We start from the raw sequence: 18934 nt of genomic DNA, 5'->3' as shown, positions 1-18934 counted from the left end.
GGACATACAAAAGGTCCGTGGTGTGATCACAGACAAGGGATAATCAAATACATGTACAAATGTGATAATTGTGTCTGACGGCGTATGAAACAGGCGATATGTCTAGAACGATATGTGACCTCGCTTTGCACAAAAGTGAACTGGCCTTGAAGGTATAATTCATAGTTAATCAAGGCAGATCGGAATTAATTCATTCGGCGGCAGCATACGTGTAATACTAAATAACCTGTAATGTTATCTCCCCAGAGAGTTGTAGCAGTCATGTGCCTACAAGAGAAGTATTTACATTGACATTGGTGTGTCTCGTTGGCCTTTAACCCCAGGTGCTGCTTAGCCAATTGTTTGTATTATGTGACAAATTCTCATTCATTGTTTTCTGTAAAGCCTTGGAGAATGGACCTCGGGGCTTCTACTGGCGTTTTAATTCCTCTCCCAATACTGACGTGTTAAATCCTTACACCACAGGTGCTAAGTCATACCCTGCATGCAGTCGTTTCTTCTGTTGTTATAATCAAAATAATGGACATTTGTTATGCGCTTTAATCCACACACTAGTGCATGCTCAAAGCGCAGGGGGAAGAGGGAGAGAAATACAACTATTACCCTTTGTTGTTGTTTCTAATCCCCTTTCGTATACACCCTTCCATGTCGCATAATGATGGAATAAAGCAGTTTACATCCATAAAATATCATGCCTATGCTGTTACTTACCAACTTATAAACACCTGAATGAATGTTTAAAAAATCACGAGAAAGGGTTAAAGAATATTTAGAACATACAAACAAACATTCAGCTTATATCCTTTACACAGCCACCAAAGTGTGATGGCGAAATACTCTAAACGTTGCTAAATGCAAATATATGTTTAGAATTTGTGATGAATAAAGTTGTCCGTTTTCTTATCTCTTCACGAAGTGTTGGCTTCCTGGGACATCTGTTGCAGACTAATTAACATATGTAGCCCCGCCCCTTTGACGCAGCATGTGTTCTCAGCCAATGGGAGAAGAAACTGAAGTGGTGCTGCGCTTATTTAACCGGATCAAACAAAACTGTTCGCAACTGATTCCAGGAGGATTTATACAAGTAACACAATGCCTGTCTCTACCGCTGGCGCTAAAACGAAGATCGGGGTGGTCGGGATGCCCTTCTCAAAAGGACAGGTATGTGTTGTGATTCGCAAACATTTATTTCACTAGAAATAAGAACTGGATAAGTAAACAAATGTTATGAATACACAATTAATAAATCTAGCCGCGGTGGCCGAGCGGGTTAGGCGTCTGACTTTGTGTGCTGGCAATTAGGTGCCTGACTCTGAGGGTGTATGTTCGAATCCCGTTTGGGACTCCACCCAACAATAGTACTAGAATCTGTACTTTACTAAGAAAGTGTAATTCCAAATATAACATAATACAGTGGAAACCGCCTAAGTAAAGACCGCTTAACTAAACAGACCTGATAAGTAAACACTTTTCTTTGGTCCCGGCAACTTTCTTCATTAATTATCACTATTAGAGTCTGGTTAACTAAACTCGGATAAGTAAACAATACCGCTTAACTAAACGTCTTCTCACGGTCCCTGGAAGTAAATTACTTTACAAAGAGACTGGATAACTAAATTAGCGATCACCACATAATCCGACATGAGGGGCAGTCGTGTCAGTCTCCAGTCAAACAAACATCCTGTTTACAGCTCGCTGGCGTCAAGCAGTTGACAATACACTGACAACTGGAGGCCAGCCCTGATAAGTTGTTCATTGTTACATATGCATACATATACATGCATATGGTTGTCATTTGCAGGTTTATATAAGTTTGGATAATTAAAATACCTGATAAGTAAACAATTTTTGGCGAGTCCCTTGACATTTTACCTATCAGGTTTCCACTGTAATAATATAAACACTTTTTGGGAATTATTCACTTTATCGGTGAACTACGCATTCTCTTACGTTTTTGGGGTGTGTCCCATCCGGGATTCGAACCCACACTCTCAGAGTCAGGCACCTGCTCACCAGCATACAGAGTCAGCAATCTTACCCATTCAGCCAGCGCGGCTTCCACAAACACGGATGAGAGACAACTGGTAGTCTCGATCATATACTCTGTGTACCCCTCGGCCCCCACGTCCGAAAGCTGTAGGCACATAAAAGTATTTTATGAAATGGTCAAATTTAACATGTCATATTTGGGATTACATTTTCTAATACCTTTTCAAGTTAAGTCCCGTCCAGGATTCTTAGAGAAAGAGTGATCACAAATATAACATATGTTACATTTGACCACTTGATAAATGGCATTGTGTATTCATGGAATTGGTAACTTGATACCGCCCGTATTATATAACTTCTTTCATTTAGTGTCCTAAAACTTGTTTCGTTGTCTATCGTGTTGTGATAAGTAACGAGTTCTAGATTAAGATTTTCCAGTATTTGTGACTGTGTTACTGCTATTGAAACAATAAACTTGCCCGTAAATCTCTAGGCGTACAGACCGCCTCCGTGGTGTAGCGGTTAGAGCGTCCGCCCGGAAAGCGGAAGGTCGCGGGTTCGATCCCCGACCGCGTCATACCAAAACACGTTAAAATATGGTACTTGTTGGTCCCTGCCTGGCGCTCGGCATTAATGGGTACAACGAGGACTGGTCGGCTCGGAGTCAGTATAATGTGTCTGAGTGGGGTATTCATGCTTCACTGCGGCATGGTTTCTCAGTGGGCTAGCACTATAAAACCAGCTTAAGTCTGGGCTAGTACAAGCAGCCACACATACACACGCATGCACGTCGTCATATGAGCGAAATATTCTCAAGCACGACGTTAAACCCAATTTCACCTCACCTCACCTCTAGGCGTACAAATTCAGCCTGGAACCAATCAATAACAAATATGTTTAAAACAATCGTATTATGAACGTACCTACGTATACAAATCAAGACAGATTACTGCAAACTTGTGTGGCAGCACACATTAAAGGACAAATTCTCGAAGCATTTAGACAACAGACCCGAATTTAGATTAAACCCTTCAACAGTGAGTGAGTTTAGTTTTACGCCGCACTCAAGCAATATTCCAGCTATATGGCCGCGGTTTGTAAATAATCGAGTCTGGACCAGACAATCCAGTGATCAACAGCATGTTCATCGATCTGCACAATTGGGAACCGATGACATGTGTCAACCAAGTCAGCGAGCCTGACCACCCGATCCCGTTAGTCGCATCTAACGACAAGCATGGGTTACTGAAGATCAATATTCTAACCCGGATCTTCACGGGTCCTTCAACATAGAGAATTACCATTGACACGGTGTTGAAAGAAAGTTATCCATGACATCTAATTAAACAAATCTTTGGCAATGTTTGTGTCACAGATAGTAGGGTGGCTCAGTAGGCGATGGTATTACCTGTGAGCCCGGAGTTGCGCCCCTTTGGTGTGCCAGAATTCAAATGGTCGTTTGTTCGAATCCCTGATTATGTTTCAAGTAGGTTTGCCAGCCCTAACCCGTGCTGATGGGTTTCGGTATGGACGTTAAATAACATCGTGTTTTTCTCGATGCTCATGATGTCAATCACTGGATTGCCTGGTCCAGGCTCGATTATCTACAGACCGCCGTCATATAGCTGGTATATTGCTGAGGAAGGCGTTAAACAACTAACACGCAAACAACATTGTGGCCTTAGTCCATGGACAGAATGAGAATGTGAGAAGTAATGTAACCATATATGCAGACTGCCTGTAAGTGAATGTTTTGCGCAGCCCAAGGCGGGGACACAGCTGGCGCCGAAACTCATCCGTCAAGCAGGGATGCTGGAAAAGATGACTGAAGCAGGTGAAGCTTGTTTTTATATCATCTGTCCATGTAAAATTAGCCCTGTTTTTAACACATTCGCTGTCTTTAAGGAAGAGTCTAATTTCTCCTGTCAACTAATCTAACAATGTTATGATGCTTTCCACTGTTTGCAATGTCCATACCTTGCCTGTGATTACAATACTATGTATACGGGCCAGATGCCTTATGTACAATAAACCATCTTGATCTATATCATCCGTTGGGATAATTGCTACTAATCACCAACCCTACGTCTATCTGGCGCCAACTCGTCACGACATCCACCTCCCATCTACAATACATCTAAATAGCACCAACTCATCACCAACACGCCATCTATCAAGCACGAACTGGTCACTAACATGTCATCTATCTGTCACCTACTTGTCACTGACACGATATCTATCTGTCACATACTCGTCACTAACAAGACAACTATCTAGCAACAACTCTTCACTAACACGATATCTATCTTGCACAAACTCGTCACTAACAAGACATCTATCTAGCACTCACACGATATCTATCTTGCACCAACTCGTCACTAACAAGACATCTATCAAGCACTAACACGATATCTATCTTGCACAAACTCGTCACTAACAAGACATCTATCTAGCACTAACACGATATCTATCTTGCACAAACTCGTCACTAACAAGACATTTATCTAGCACTAACACAATATCTATCTTGCACAAACTCCTTACTAACCGGACATCTATCTAGCACCAACTTATCACTATAATGACATCTATCTAGGTCCAACATTTCACTAACACCACATCTATCTAGCACCACTTCACTACCAAACAATGCATTTTTCAAGCACCAAGTCATCACCAACAAAGATATCCGTATTGCTTCCCCTCCCCGCCATATATATCTAGCATCATGTCACCACCAAAACAGTTTGTCCACCACTAACAAACCATAAGAGGTCAATTTAGCATCAGCTCATCTCCAACAAGACATCAGCCTTTCTAGCATTGTTCAGTTCCTGGTTCGCCCTGTACATCACCACCATACCCCTGGTCACCACCATACCCATGGACACCACTATAACCCTGGTCACCTTCATACCCATGGACACCACCATACCCCTGGTCACCACCATACCCCTGGTCACCACCATACCCCTGGTCACCACTATACCCCTGGTCACCACCATACCCCTGGTCACCACCATACCCCTGGTCACCACTATAACCCTGGTCACCACCATACCCCTGGACACCACTATAAACCTGGTCACCTTCATACCCATGGACACTACTACATACCTGGTCACCACCATACCCCTGGTCACCACCATACCCCTGGTCACCACCATACCCCTGGTCACCACTATACCCCTGGTATCACTATAACCCTGGTCACCACCATACCCCTGGTCACCACCATACCCTGGTCACCACTACCATAACCCTGGTCACCACCATGCCCTGGTCACCACCATACCCATGGACACCACCATACCCCTGGTCACCACCATACCCATGGACACCACTATACCCCTGGTCACCACTACATACCTGGTCACCACCATACCCCTGGTCACCACCATACCCCTGGTCACCACTATACCCCTGGTATCACTATAACCCTGGTCACCACCATACCCCTGGTCACCACTATAACCCTGGTCACCACCATACCCCTGGTCACCACCATACCCCTGGTCACCACCATACCCCTGGTCACCACCATACCCCTGGTCACCACCATACCCATGGACACCACCATACCCCTGGTCACCACCATACCCATGGACACCACTACATACCTGGTCACCACCATACCCCTGGTCACCACTACATACCTGGTCACCACCATACCCCTGGTCACCACCATACCCCTGGTCACCACTATACCCCTGGTATCACTATAACCCTGGTCACCACCATACCCCTGGTCACCACTATAACCCTGGTCACCACCATACCCCTGGTCACCACCATACCCATGGACACCACCATACCCCTGGTCACCACCATACCCATGGACACCACTATACCCCTGGTCACCATCATACCCCTGGTCACCACTATAACCCTGGTCACCTTCATACCCATGGACACAACTATACCCCTGGTCACCACTACATACCTGGTCACCACCATACCCCTGGTCACCACCATACCCCTGGTCACCACCATAGCCCTGGTCACCACTATACCCCTGGTATCACTATAACCCTGGTCACCACACCATGCCCCTGGTCACCACTATAACCCTGGCCACCACCATACCCCCTGGTCACCACCATACCCCTGGTCACCACCATACCCCTGGTCACCACCATACCCCTGGTCACCACCATACCCATGGACACCACCATACCCCTGGTCACCACCATACCCATGGACACCACTACATACCTGGTCACCACCATACCCCTGGTCACCACTACATACCTGGTCACCACCATACCCCTGGTCACCACTATACCCCTGGTCACCACTATACCCCTGTATCACTATAACCCTGGTCACCACCATACCCCCTGGTCACCACTATAACCCTGGTCACCACTATACCCCCTGGTCATACCCTGGACACCACTATACCCCCTGGACACCACTATACCCCTGGACACCACTATACCCTGGACACCACTATACCCCTGGACACCACTACACCCTGGACACCACTATACCACCACTATACCCCTGGTCACCACTATACCCCTGGACACCATGGACCACTGGACACCTATACCCCTGGTCACCACTACACCCTGGACACCACACCCTGGACACACTATACCCCTGACACCACTATACCCCTGGTCACCACTACACCCTGGACACCACTATACCCCTGGTCACTATACCCCTGGACACCACTATACCCCTGGTCACCTTCATACCCCTGGACACCACTATACCCCTGGTCACCACCCTGGACACCACATACCCCCTGGTCACCACCATACCCCTGGTCACCACTATACCCCTGGACACCACCATACCCCTGGTCACCACTACACTCCTGGTCACCACTACATACCTGGTCACCGCCATACCCCTGGTCACCACCATACCCCTGGTCACCACTACACTCCTGATCACCACCACACCCCTGGTCACCACTATAACCCTGGTCACCTTCATACCCATGGACACCACTATACCCCTGGTCACCACTACATACCTGGTCACCACCATACCCCTGGTCACCACCATACCCCTGGTCACCACCATACCCCTGGACACCACCATACCCCTGGTCACCACTACACTCCTGGTCACCACTACATACCTGGTCACCACCATACCCCTGGTCACCACCATACCCCTGGTCACTACTACGCTCCTGGTCACCACCACACCCCTGATCACCACCATACCCCTGGTCACCACCATACCCCTGGACACCACCATACCCCATGTCACCACTATACCTCTGGTCACCACCATACCCCTGGTCACCACCATACCCCTGGTCACCACCATACCCCTGGTCACCACCATACCCCTGGTCACCACCATACCCCTGGTCACCACTACATCCCTGGACACCACTACACCCCTCAACAACACCATACCCCTGGACACCACTATACCCCTGGTCACCACTACTCTCCTGGTCACCGCTATATCCCTGGTCACCACTACACTCCTCGTCACCACTACACCCCTGGTCACCAGTGTACCCCTGGACACCACTACACCCCATGTCACCACTATACCCCTGGACACCACTACACCCCATGTCACCAGTATACCCCTGGTCACCACTGTACACAACTATACCCCTGGACACCACTACACCACTATAGCCCTGGTCACCACTATACCACAGTACACCACTACACCACTGTACCCCTGGACACCACTTTACCCTGGACACCACTATACCCCTGGACACCACTATACCCCTGACACCACTATACCCCTGGACACCACTATACCCCTGGACACCACTATACCCCTGGACACCACTATACCCCTGGTCACCACTACACCCCTGCTCGTGGTTTTCACCAAGTGATAAATGTCTTCGGTTTTTCCCCCTACAGTACGCTGACACGCCTTTTCATTCAGGTCATTCTGTACAATGTCATTTGCTTTTATGATACAGTGGGGCGGCGGCGTAGCCTACTGGTTAAAGCGTTCGCTCGTCACCCGAAGACCCGGGTTCGATTCCCTACATGTGTACAATGTGTGAAGCCCATTTATGGTCTCACCAGGCGTGATATTGCTGGAATATTGCTAAAGGCGGTGTAAAACATTACTCACTCACTTTATGATACAGTTAAAGGTCAACTGTCAATTATTTACTTTTTTTTCTTCTGTCACGACGATGTTGCAGGGAACGACGTGGTTGATCACGGAGATCTAGCTGTGGAGGACATCGCCTCTGACGAACCTATCAAAAACGTTTCAAGACCCAGAAATGTGGGAACAGCAAACAAACTGGTATGTATTTCAAAATTATATATATTGTTATAATGCCATTTATAATTAAAAGAAGAATAAAATAACATGGTTATTGATAAACAACTACAGGCTGTTTCTATACACAAAGTTAGTGTATTGGTTTGTTGGGTAACGCGTCAAAGATCTGCAACCATGTGGAGCATATTTACCTATTTCTAAAGCTGTTACAATATCGAGTAAATCGACACAGACATGCCCCTGATGTTAGCAGTCGTAAAACACTGACACTATCTATAGCCCGTTTTTAACTGTATTGTCCTAATTTGAAATCCAGTTTTAGAGATAGATACTAGTTTAATTTTTTGTGTCTGTGATATTCTAGTTGGTTTTAATGTCCTTCGTTGACAGGCTTTTAGTGATTTACGTGTATTTATGATGAAGTTAAAAACTAGTTTTAGTCACGATATGGCTGAAATAATGCCAATGTGACTTTAAATTTTAACTCACTCACTCACTCATGGTGTATATTTATGTTTGTTCTTAAAGTCTACGTCTCTCATAACCCTAAACGTGTGGCTCACTTTTATTCTGTATTATAGCTGTCGTAAGAGGCGACTAACGGGATCGGGTGGTCAGGTTTCGCTGACATGGTTGACACATGTCATCGGTTCCCAATTGCGCAGATCGATGCTCATGCTGTTGATCACTGGATTGTCTGGTCCAGACTCGATTATTTACAGACCGCCGCCATATAGCTGGAATATTGCTGAGTGCGGCGTAAAACTAAACTCATTCACTGTATTATAGCTTATAATATTTGTATTTTACATGTGAGGTGAGACTCAAATAAATAGTCTGTCTGCCTGTCTGTCACTATCAACCTGTGAACATTGGTGGGTGTCATATCTTTGTTATTGCTATGCTGTGTCACAGTTTCCTGAACTGTAGTAGTAGGCTTATTGTACTGTATTAACAAAGGTTTCAGTGAGTGCTCAGCTGTCTTTTTAACAAGGCACGGTGAAAGAACAAAGCAAGGTTACGTAATAGGCTGTTTGACATTGGCATGAGAATACACGAGCTTTACTTGGATCGACAGTAAATTTGGCATGAGTGAGTGAGTATGGTTTTACGCCGTTCTTAGCAATATTCCAGCAATATCACAGCGGGGCAATCCAGAAATGGGCTTCACACATTGTACCCATGTGGGGAATCGAACCCGGATCTTCGGCGTGACGAGCGAACGCCTTTAACCACTAGGCTACCCCACCGCCCGAAATTTGGAATGAAGCGCTGTCTCAACTCTGAGAATAAATCACACGATATTCATCGTCAACAACGATACGACTATGTGGACAGTATTTTATACATATTTTCAACTGCATGGATATTTCCTTTATAAAACACAATACTTCTCACTTTCATTTCTGTTATATTAATTGTATTACCAGCGGGGAGGGGCGGTGGGGTAGCCATGTGGTTAAAGCGTTCGCTCGTCACGCCTAAGGCCCGAGTTTGATTCCCCACATGGGTACAATGAGAAAAGAACATTTCTGGTGTCTCCTGCCGTGATATTGCTGGAATAGCGCTAAAAGCGTGATATTGCTGTAAAAGCGGCCTAAAACCATACTCACTCACCTTCGTCATCCTTATCGAAAATACGCCTGTCAGGAAGCGCACGTAAAATCTTCAAATTCATCCTCATCTTCATCCTCATCTTACAGCTGTGTGAGGCCGTTGAGAAGGTTCTTCGACAACAGCAGGGATGTCTGGTGCTTGGTGGGGATCACAGCATCGCTATGGGTTCCATCCAGGGCCACCTTCAGGCAGAACCCGATCTCGTGGTGTTGTGGGTGGACGCTCATGCCGATATCAACACCCCCCTCACGTCACCTAGCGGCAACGTGCACGGCATGCCCCTCTCTTTCATGGTCAAGGAGCTCGAGCAATACATGCCCACTGTCCCTGGGTTCGAGTGGGTCAAACCGAGGTGAGTTAAACATTTGTATCTTGACCATGGCGGTCTGTCACAGGACAAGGCTGTGTTGTCCGACTAAAGATCCGTGTTAGAATCGGTCTTCAGCAGCAACCCACACTTGTAAGAGGCGACTGACGGGATCGGTAAGTCAGGCTCGCTGACTTGGTTGTCACATGTCAACGTAGCCTTGTTGCGTAGGTCGATGCTCATGCCGTTGATCACTGGATTGTCTGGGTCCAGTTTCGATTTACAGACTACCACCATATAGCTATAATATTGCTGAGTGCAGCGTTAAACAAACAAACAAACAAACAAACAAACAACCCAAGATATCTACATGTAAAGATCGGCGGTAGCAGTTGAATTAAATTAAGATTCGGCAGGTTAACCTCACGCTCTGCAGTATTCAATATATATGACGACTGGACCAGACAATCCAGCGATAGACAGCATGAGCATCGATCTACGCAATTGAGATACGATGGCATGTGTCAAGCAAGTCAGCGAGCCGGGCCACCCGATCCCCTTAGTCTCCTTACGATAAGCAAGAGCTTGTTAAAGACCAATTTTAACCCGGATCACCACCAGTGGAACAGTTTATTATATTTTCACTTGTGAAAAAACTCTGGTTATTTCCAATTACGATTAATTTAGTTACCATGTAATGCTTTGATGGATATTTACGTACTGTGTAAATAAAATTATAATGTGTGTAATGTAATCTTGTACTTACCTTTCAGCTTGGCAGCTAAAGATATAGCGTACATCGGTCTGAGGGACGTAGACGGGGGAGAAAAGTGAGTCTCCGGGTTCTCAACAACTTAACCTACTTTTAGTAATATGCTAGCGCCTTATGAAAAAGATACAATCTTGCCAAGAGTGAACTAGTTCTTTACGTAATCGATTGATGCGTATTTCAGGGCGATAATTGACAAGCTGGGCATACACAGCTTCTCCATGCACGAGGTGGACAAGTACGGCGTGGCAGCAGTTGTTGACAGGGCGTTGAAGGCGATGGACCCAAGGTGAGTGGCATCCCTTATGTGAGAGTGTTTTACGCTGCTTTTAGCAATATTCCAGCAATATCACGGCGGGGGACACCAGAAATGGGTTTCAAACATTGTACCCATGTAGGGAATCGAACCCGGATCTTAGGCGTGACGAGCGGACGCTTTAACCACTAGGCTACCCCTTGTGTAGATTTCATGCCTACGTTTTGTTTGTTTGTTGTTTAACGCCACACTCAGCAATATTGCAGCACAAAAGACGTCGGTCTGTAAATAATCAAATAATCTGCTGATAATCTGGACCAGACAATCTAGTGGTCAACATGCCTAGGTACCAAACAGCTAAGAATGTCCGAATTTGTTTTGGGATGTTTCCCATCTCCCGCTCTGGTACTTTCATTCCGACGTGGGGAGGTGGGGTAGCCTACTGGTTAAAGCGTTCGCTCGTCACGCCGAAGATCCGGGTTCGATTCCCCACATGGGTACAATGTGTGAAGCCCATTTCTGGTGTCCACAGCTGGAATATTGCTGAGTGCGGCATAAAACTACACTCATTCCGACGTGAAATAATATAAAGCTTTCTTCACCTCAGTCTTCACCCGACGCTGTGTAAATGTGTCCTTATTTCATAAAATATACTTCCTTTGCACACACGTTTATCCGTTTACATTTATTTATAAATCCTGCAGCAAAAGGACTGGATCTACACCAAAATAACTTTAAAAATATTACCAGGTGATTTAAATTGTTTATGTATGAATAACGGTTGTTTCAGTGGGATTCGCCCGATCCACGTCAGCTTTGATGTTGACGCCATTGACCCCAGCATAATCCCCTCCACTGGGACACCAGGTAGGTCGCCAGTCGCATCCATGGTGTTTGTATTTCAGTATGATGCGTATCTTGCGGATATTGACAGTTTTAGTATTTTCCTTATCCTGACTCATGCTTATTTGCTTTCTCATCCTCTCTTCCGAACGGTCAAGTGGAAACTTGAATCCCTTCAATTCCCTTGAAGCGAACGTACTATCACTCACCCTGAGTTACCTCCCTTCTTCCCGCCAAACCGGCACGTGACCTCGCCATGCCTTGGTCCTCACTCTCTCCTTTATCGCCCAAGCGGACGGTTGGGCGGTCACTTCAGGGTCCCTTCGCGGCTAATAACTTCAAATATTTGGATATATAGCACAAATTCTTCCGTGAATGTTTTTATTAATATGTGGTTTATCATGAGAAGAAAATAAAAGATCATAGCATAGTACTCGACGTACTTCCTGTGAAGAATTGGTCTTCAATAACCCATGCCTGTCGTAAGAGGCGACTAACGGAATCGGGTGGTCAGGTTTCTGACTTGGTTGACACATGTCATCGTATCCCAATTGCGTAGAACGATGCTCACGATGTTGATCACTGGATTGTCTGGTCAAGACTCGATTATTTAAAGACCGACGCCATATAGCTGGAATATTGCTGAGTGCGGCGTTGGGGCGACAAACCGACCAACCATGTACTTCCCATGTACTTATTCTGAGTGAGTGAGTGAGTGAGGGATTAACGCGCTTGCTATTCTCCACTATAACATTATGTTACAGTGCCAGGCGGTCTGTCTTTGAGGGAGGCGTACTACATAGCGGAGGAGGTCGCGGCGACAGGTGAGACAGCATCATTTGAACAAAATACACCCCTTGTTCAGTTTCCAAGAGATTACTGCTGGAAATTTCATTTGAAATGTAACTCGTACGTTAATACAAAACATCTTTGCTATTCCTGACACTTGCTAATCCGAACATGGTCATGTGAGCAACACAAACTATATACACGTCACAATACCCTATGACATAATTTGCGAAACATGCACAAACCCAATCCTTTGTGACGTCAGACGGTTGCTTGGACTTTCCAGATTTATGGTTTCTCTGTATTAAGCTGACGTGTTAGTTGCAGTTTGTTCTTCGTTTTATACTTCTGTAATATCCCACACAGCGCATTTGGGATTACACACACGTGTTATTTTTGGGATTACACTCACGTGTTACACATGTTGTATTTGGGATTACACTCACGTGTTATTTTTGGGATTACACTCACGTGTTACACATGTTGTATTTGGGATTACACTCACGTGTTATGTTTTTTGGGATTACACTCACGTGTTACACGTGTTATTTTTGGGATTACACTCACGTGTTACACATGTTGTATTTGGGATTCACGTGTTACACTCACGTGTTACACGTGTTATTTTTGGGATTACACTCACGTGTTACACATGTTGTATTTGGGATTACACTCACGTGTTATTTTTGGGATTACACTCACGTGTTACACGTGTTATTTTTGGGATTACACTCACGTGTTACACATGTTGTATTTGGGGTTACACTCACGTGTTACACATGTTGTATTGGGATTACACTCACGTGTTACACGTGTTTTTTTGGGATTACACTTACGTGTTGCAGGTCGTCTTAGTGTGCTGGACTGTGTTGAAGTCAACTCGTTGCTTGGAAGCAAGGAAGATCAGCAACGAACGGTGAAGAATACTGTTGAAGTCATGTCCCGTTTCTATGGCAACAAGAGATGTGGCAACGTTCCTCGTGGATACATCCTGCCAGAGCCATGATGGACTTGTGAAACCTTGGCCAACGTCATTATATACAAAATGCCATATACACATGTCATTCAAGAACATATAGCCACGACAGACACTTCACTCGAGGAATAATGTCAATTATTTCCACCATTGACAGGTTCTCATCTCTTTGGTTCCCCTTCAGTGATGCTTCAACAGAATTCAACAGTTTGTAGTTATTGAGATGAATGCTTCGTCCCACGGGTGTTGTTGAAAGGAGGCACCTCTCTCGTATCCTTGTATTAACCAGCTTCAGAACTGTGATGGTTCTTGGACGGATAGTCTACATATGACGTACATTCGTCACCTCTCGGCCCTTTCCGTAATCTCGCTATTCAGCTTGTCCCGGAATAACACGAAGTGGTCACGAATGGACGCGGAGGTTGAGCGATAATATTATGTCGGATGAGTAACATCAAGGCTGAATCAGAATGAAAGTAGTGGAATATACGCAACACCCACAGTTTGTTTACCATCTTGAGATGAGCAAATAGGAATGAAAGAAGTATTGAACCTTGTTCCTTGTTAATCAGCATTCGCCATAATTATATATATATAACCGTTGATCTTGACCCGTGAATCCCTCAAGCGCACACACGTTTACCTAATTCGTGTACCGATCATTTACTTACTTAGTACCTCATCAGATGATCTCGGATTGATATTATTTAATTTGGCATTGTTATTTATTTATTATTCTGAAAGTATAAAATGTTATGCATGTGTTTTAAATATTTTTGCATCTTGATTATTATGTGTTTTGTTACAATCAGATTGTCTTTTCAATCCCGAATTGCGGGATACAAGCAATGCCCATAGATCGGTGTTACAACCCGAGATGATCAACCTACACGGTACATATCAGGGCCTTATATCTGACGTAGGATATACACTGGAAATATGTACATATTGTTTGTGTTTTAATTTTGTTCTAATTAAAACCAACTGGATATAATTTTATTTCAATAAAACATCCTTTGAATTTTTATTTTGTATTATTCTTTTATGGAGTGTACACACGGCATGGTGGTTGATCCACTGGCGTACTAATGGACAGTACCCAGGCATGTTGATACACCTGTGTACTCAGTACACATGGACAGTACCCAGGGCCCGTTGATACACCTGTGTACTCAGTACATGTGGACAGTAACCAGGCACGTTGATACACCTGTGTACTCAGTACATGTGGACAGTAACCAGGCACGTTGATACACCGGTGTACTCAGTACACATGGACAGTAACCAGGCATGTTGGTACACCTGTGTACTCAGTACATGTGGACAGAACCCAGCCACATTGATACACTGGTGTACTCAGTACACATGGACAGTACCCAGGCACGTTGATACACCTGTGTATTCAGTACACATGGACAGTAACCAGGCATGTTGGTACACCTGTGTACTCAGTACACATGGACAGTACCCAGGCACGTTGATACACCGGTGTACTCAGTACACATGGACAGTTCCCAGGTACGTTGATACACCGGTGTACTCAGTACATATGGACAGTACCCAGGGCCCGTTGATACACCGGTGTACTCAGTACATATGGACAGTACCCAGGGCCCGTTGATACACCGGTGTACTCAGTACACATGGACAGTACCCAGGGCCCGTTGATACACCAGTGTACCCAGTACACATGGACAGTACCCAGGCACGTTGATACACCGGTGTACTCAGTACACATGGACAGTACCCAGGCACGTTGATACACCGGTGTACTCAGTACATATGGACAGTACCCAGGGCCCGTTGATACACCTGTGTACTCAGTACATATGGACAGTACCCAGGGCCCGTTGATACACCTGTGTACTCAGTACACATGGACAGTACCCAGGCACGTTGATACACCTGTGTACTCAGTACATATGGACAGTACCCAGGGCCCGTTGATACACCTGTGTACTCAGTACATATGGACAGTACCCAGGGCCCGTTGGTACACCTGTGTACTCAGTACATATGGACAGTACCCAGGGCCCGTTGATACACCTGTGTACTCAGTACATATGGACAGTACCCAGGTACGTTGATACACCAGTGTACCCAGTACACATGGACAGTACCCAGCCACATTGATACACCGGTGTACTCAGTACATATGGACAGTACCCAGGGCCCGTTGGTACACCTGTGTACTCAGTACACATGGACAGTACCCAGGTACGTTGATACACCAGTGTACCCAGTACACATGGACAGTACCCAGCCACATTGATACACCGGTGTACTCAGTACACATGGACAGTACCCAGGCACGTTGATACACCTGTGTACTCAGTACATATGGACAGTACCCAGCCACATTGATACACCGGTGTACTCAGTACACATGGACAGTACCCAGGTACGTTGATACACCAGTGTACCCAGTACACATGGACAGTACCCAGGCATGTTGGATACACCTGTGTACTCAGTACACATGGACAGTACCCAGGTACGTTGATGCACCAGTGTACCCAGTACACATGGACAGTACCCAGGCATGTTGGTACACCTGTGTACTCAGTACACATGGACAGTTCCCTGGGCCCGTTGATACACCGGTGTACTCAGTACAAATGGACAGTACCCAAGACATTCTGAACCGGGGGCATTCCAAAAAAACCCAGTGAATCCAATACAATTTTTTAAAAAGAAAAACACATTTCAAATATAGCGTAAATAAGACACCGTGTTAATTACACAGTTGTGTGCGCTATTAGATGCCGGCTTAGACGGCGTCCAGATGGCGTCAAGAGAGTGGAAGTAACGTTACTTTTAACTTGATAACGGCGTAAACGTCGTTCTATGCAATAAACAAGAAGTTGTTATCCATAAAGTCGTATGCTTCATGTAAGACTCGCCAACTTCTGGAATGCCGTTCAAACAATCAACATCTGTTACGCTATAATTTAGGATCTATCAATACATGAAAACAAACATTGTCGGGTAAAATTTAGGTTTTAATTCAGAAACTACTGCAACGTTTCGGTGGGTCTCTCAATATGCACTGTCTATTTGAAGACCTTGTTATTCTTCTTCACAAACACTCTGTATGAGAGATTGTCCACCATCCGCCCAGTACGCTTCTTCTGCTGGAAGTACATGTATTTGGGGTCCTTCTGGGTCCGGAAGTGGTTCGTGCCGGCAGCCTCGATGTCCAACAGCTGTCGGATCTTCTTGGTGATGCACTGGAGCAACCAAATCAGGGTGTCTATAGGATCATAGTGCATTGTGTTCTCATGTATAATAAACCAGGCTAGCTCTTCTCAAAACGTTCGTAGCCCTTCTTTAGCCCATTCTTAACACATTGGCTACGATCAAAGTTAATAATTACTAGCCAGGTTATTACTTCTTTTCATAGTATATACAGTGCCAGCTGACTACACGTGTTTAAAAGTACTCGCAATGACGTCATAGCGTCTTTAGGACCATAGTGTATGATGTTCTCATAGTATTATAACCTGTATCTTTAAATAGTACATATATACAAGGCCAACTGACTATACGTGTATATCATCATTTATTGAAATGTTCAGTGTTATGTTGGTCGTTAATTGTCATTATTTTTTTTCTGCATTTTCACAATTAACGGAACTCATATCGATTTGTCAAACTACCAGCTTTAAAATAGATAAAAATATCAAATAAATTAATTTAACAGAACTGCGGCACATTTAAATGAAGCTTTACTTTATTTATGTTCTGATATCATCTCAATAAAGACAATCAAGGTTGAAAGTAAAATATTGGTCGTTCTAAATTAAGACAGTTCTTACATAAAACAGACTCGGAACTTCCGTCGATTACTCGAGAAAATATAGTCATCGGAGGCGATAATTCGATGATATATGATATCTTCTCCAAAGTAGATTATAGTGACATATACGTAGATTTAAAAAATCCTCTCAGTAGATAAATGTTTCTTCTACGTACATGAAAGTATCAACAAGGTAGATGGAAGTATAATCTGCGTATATATAGATGAAAGTATCTTTATTTTTGTGTGTTTGATTCTTGTTTAACGCCGCACTCAGCGATATTCACACTGTATGGCGAACTGTAAATATTCTGGGCCAGACAATCCAGTGATCAACAGCATGAACATCGATCTACACAACTGCAATACGATGACATGTGTCAACCAAGTCAGCGAGCCTGACCACCCGATCCCGTTAGTCGCCTCTGACGACAAGCATGGGTTGCTGAAGGCCAATTCTAACCCGGATCTTCGCGGGTCTGAAAGTATTTTTACGTGGATGTAGTTTTCTTCTACGTTGATGACATTGTGTGTAGACATTAGCAATATTCCATAAAACACTGACCAAGATGTCATCAAACTTCAGTACTCCCATTCTAGGCAGCGAGGAGGCGTGGACACAGATCAGCTTACGGCCGTTGATGAAATTGCGGCGGAAACATTCCTGAAATATGTTGAAAACGAACATAAAGTTACATAATACACGCACTAACGGACCGAGGTAGTTGTTAAAATAAAAACATTATCACTGACTGAGAATTACATAGCTATAAGCTTTTACCAGTTCGCTGAGCTGACTTTTACGGTTGGTTAGAATTAATTCCTAACTGGAATTCAGACGGTCGGTATTAAGAAGATAAAGAAACAATACTACGCCTGTTTTGTATCCAGGGGGCGGTGGGGGAGCCTAGTGGTCACGCCGAAGACCCGGGTTTGATTCCCCACATGGGCACAATGTGTAAAGCCCATTTCTGGTGTCCCCCGGCGTGATATTGCTGGAATATTGCTAAAAGCGGCGTAAAGCAATACCCACTCACTCTGTAGACAGCTAAAATATCTACACAACGACATGGAAGCTCACAATTTTACGACAGGAAAGAAGATGAGCTATTAAGTCTTGTACAATAACAAGAGTATTTATTTGGACGTTAGGTATAAGGTGTATAATGTATAGATGCGCATGTGTTTACCTTGTACAGAGGGAAGCCTATCTCTCCCACCCAGTCAGCCACTGTATCCACGTCCCAGTACAAACACGGAGCAACGTTTGCCTTCCTGTCAGACTCTATAACTTTGTAATTGTTGTACGACCTGTACATCTCGCCCACTTGCACGCACGAAATGTAGCTGAT

General features: G+C 44.8%; 2 protein-coding genes across 2 annotated transcripts; one reads left to right on the top strand and one right to left on the bottom strand.

The window, feature by feature from the left end:
- The first annotated feature begins 1021 nt into the window (after positions 1–1021).
- On the top strand, positions 1022–14810 carry LOC124280061 (arginase-1-like). The gene is made up of 9 exons (XM_046715941.1): positions 1022–1161; positions 3751–3823; positions 8141–8247; positions 9930–10195; positions 10924–10980; positions 11104–11208; positions 11966–12042; positions 12783–12842; positions 13653–14810. Exons 1-9 carry the CDS (start codon positions 1093–1095, stop codon positions 13811–13813), a joined length of 975 nt encoding a protein of 324 aa, XP_046571897.1. The 5' UTR covers positions 1022–1092; the 3' UTR covers positions 13814–14810.
- Positions 14811–16767: 1957 nt separating this feature from the next.
- Positions 16768–18934, bottom strand: LOC124280065 (sterile alpha motif domain-containing protein 15-like). Its single transcript, XM_046715945.1, has 3 exons — positions 18773–18934; positions 18148–18246; positions 16768–17013 (listed from the first exon to the last, which is right to left on the bottom strand). The coding sequence occupies exons 1-3, from the start codon at positions 18899–18901 to the stop codon at positions 16837–16839; spliced, it is 405 nt and encodes a 134-aa protein (XP_046571901.1). The 5' UTR covers positions 18902–18934; the 3' UTR covers positions 16768–16836.

The sequence above is a fragment of the Haliotis rubra genome, unplaced genomic scaffold (assembly GCF_003918875.1).
Source record: "Haliotis rubra isolate DU_JTF1 unplaced genomic scaffold, ASM391887v1 Scf26, whole genome shotgun sequence".
Lineage (NCBI taxonomy): Eukaryota > Metazoa > Mollusca > Gastropoda > Lepetellida > Haliotidae > Haliotis > Haliotis rubra.
Note: the sequence above shows the minus strand (reverse complement) of the source record. Positions and strands in the feature narration are given on the sequence as shown.

Coding starts and splice junctions, on each gene's coding strand:
- LOC124280061 (XM_046715941.1), top strand. CDS start 1,093: ATGCCTGTCTCTACCGCTGGCGCTAAAACGAAGATCGGGGTGGTCGGG. Junction 10,981..11,103: donor GACGTAGACGGGGGAGAAAA/GTGAGTCTCCGG, acceptor TGCGTATTTCAG/GGCGATAATTGACAAGCTGG. Junction 12,843..13,652: donor GGAGGAGGTCGCGGCGACAG/GTGAGACAGCAT, acceptor TACGTGTTGCAG/GTCGTCTTAGTGTGCTGGAC.
- LOC124280065 (XM_046715945.1), bottom strand. CDS start 18,901: ATGTACAGGTCGTACAACAATTACAAAGTTATAGAGTCTGACAGGAAG. Junction 18,247..18,772: donor TAGGCTTCCCTCTGTACAAG/GTAAACACATGC, acceptor AACATATTTCAG/GAATGTTTCCGCCGCAATTT. Junction 17,014..18,147: donor TGAAGTTTGATGACATCTTG/GTCAGTGTTTTA, acceptor TGGTTGCTCCAG/TGCATCACCAAGAAGATCCG.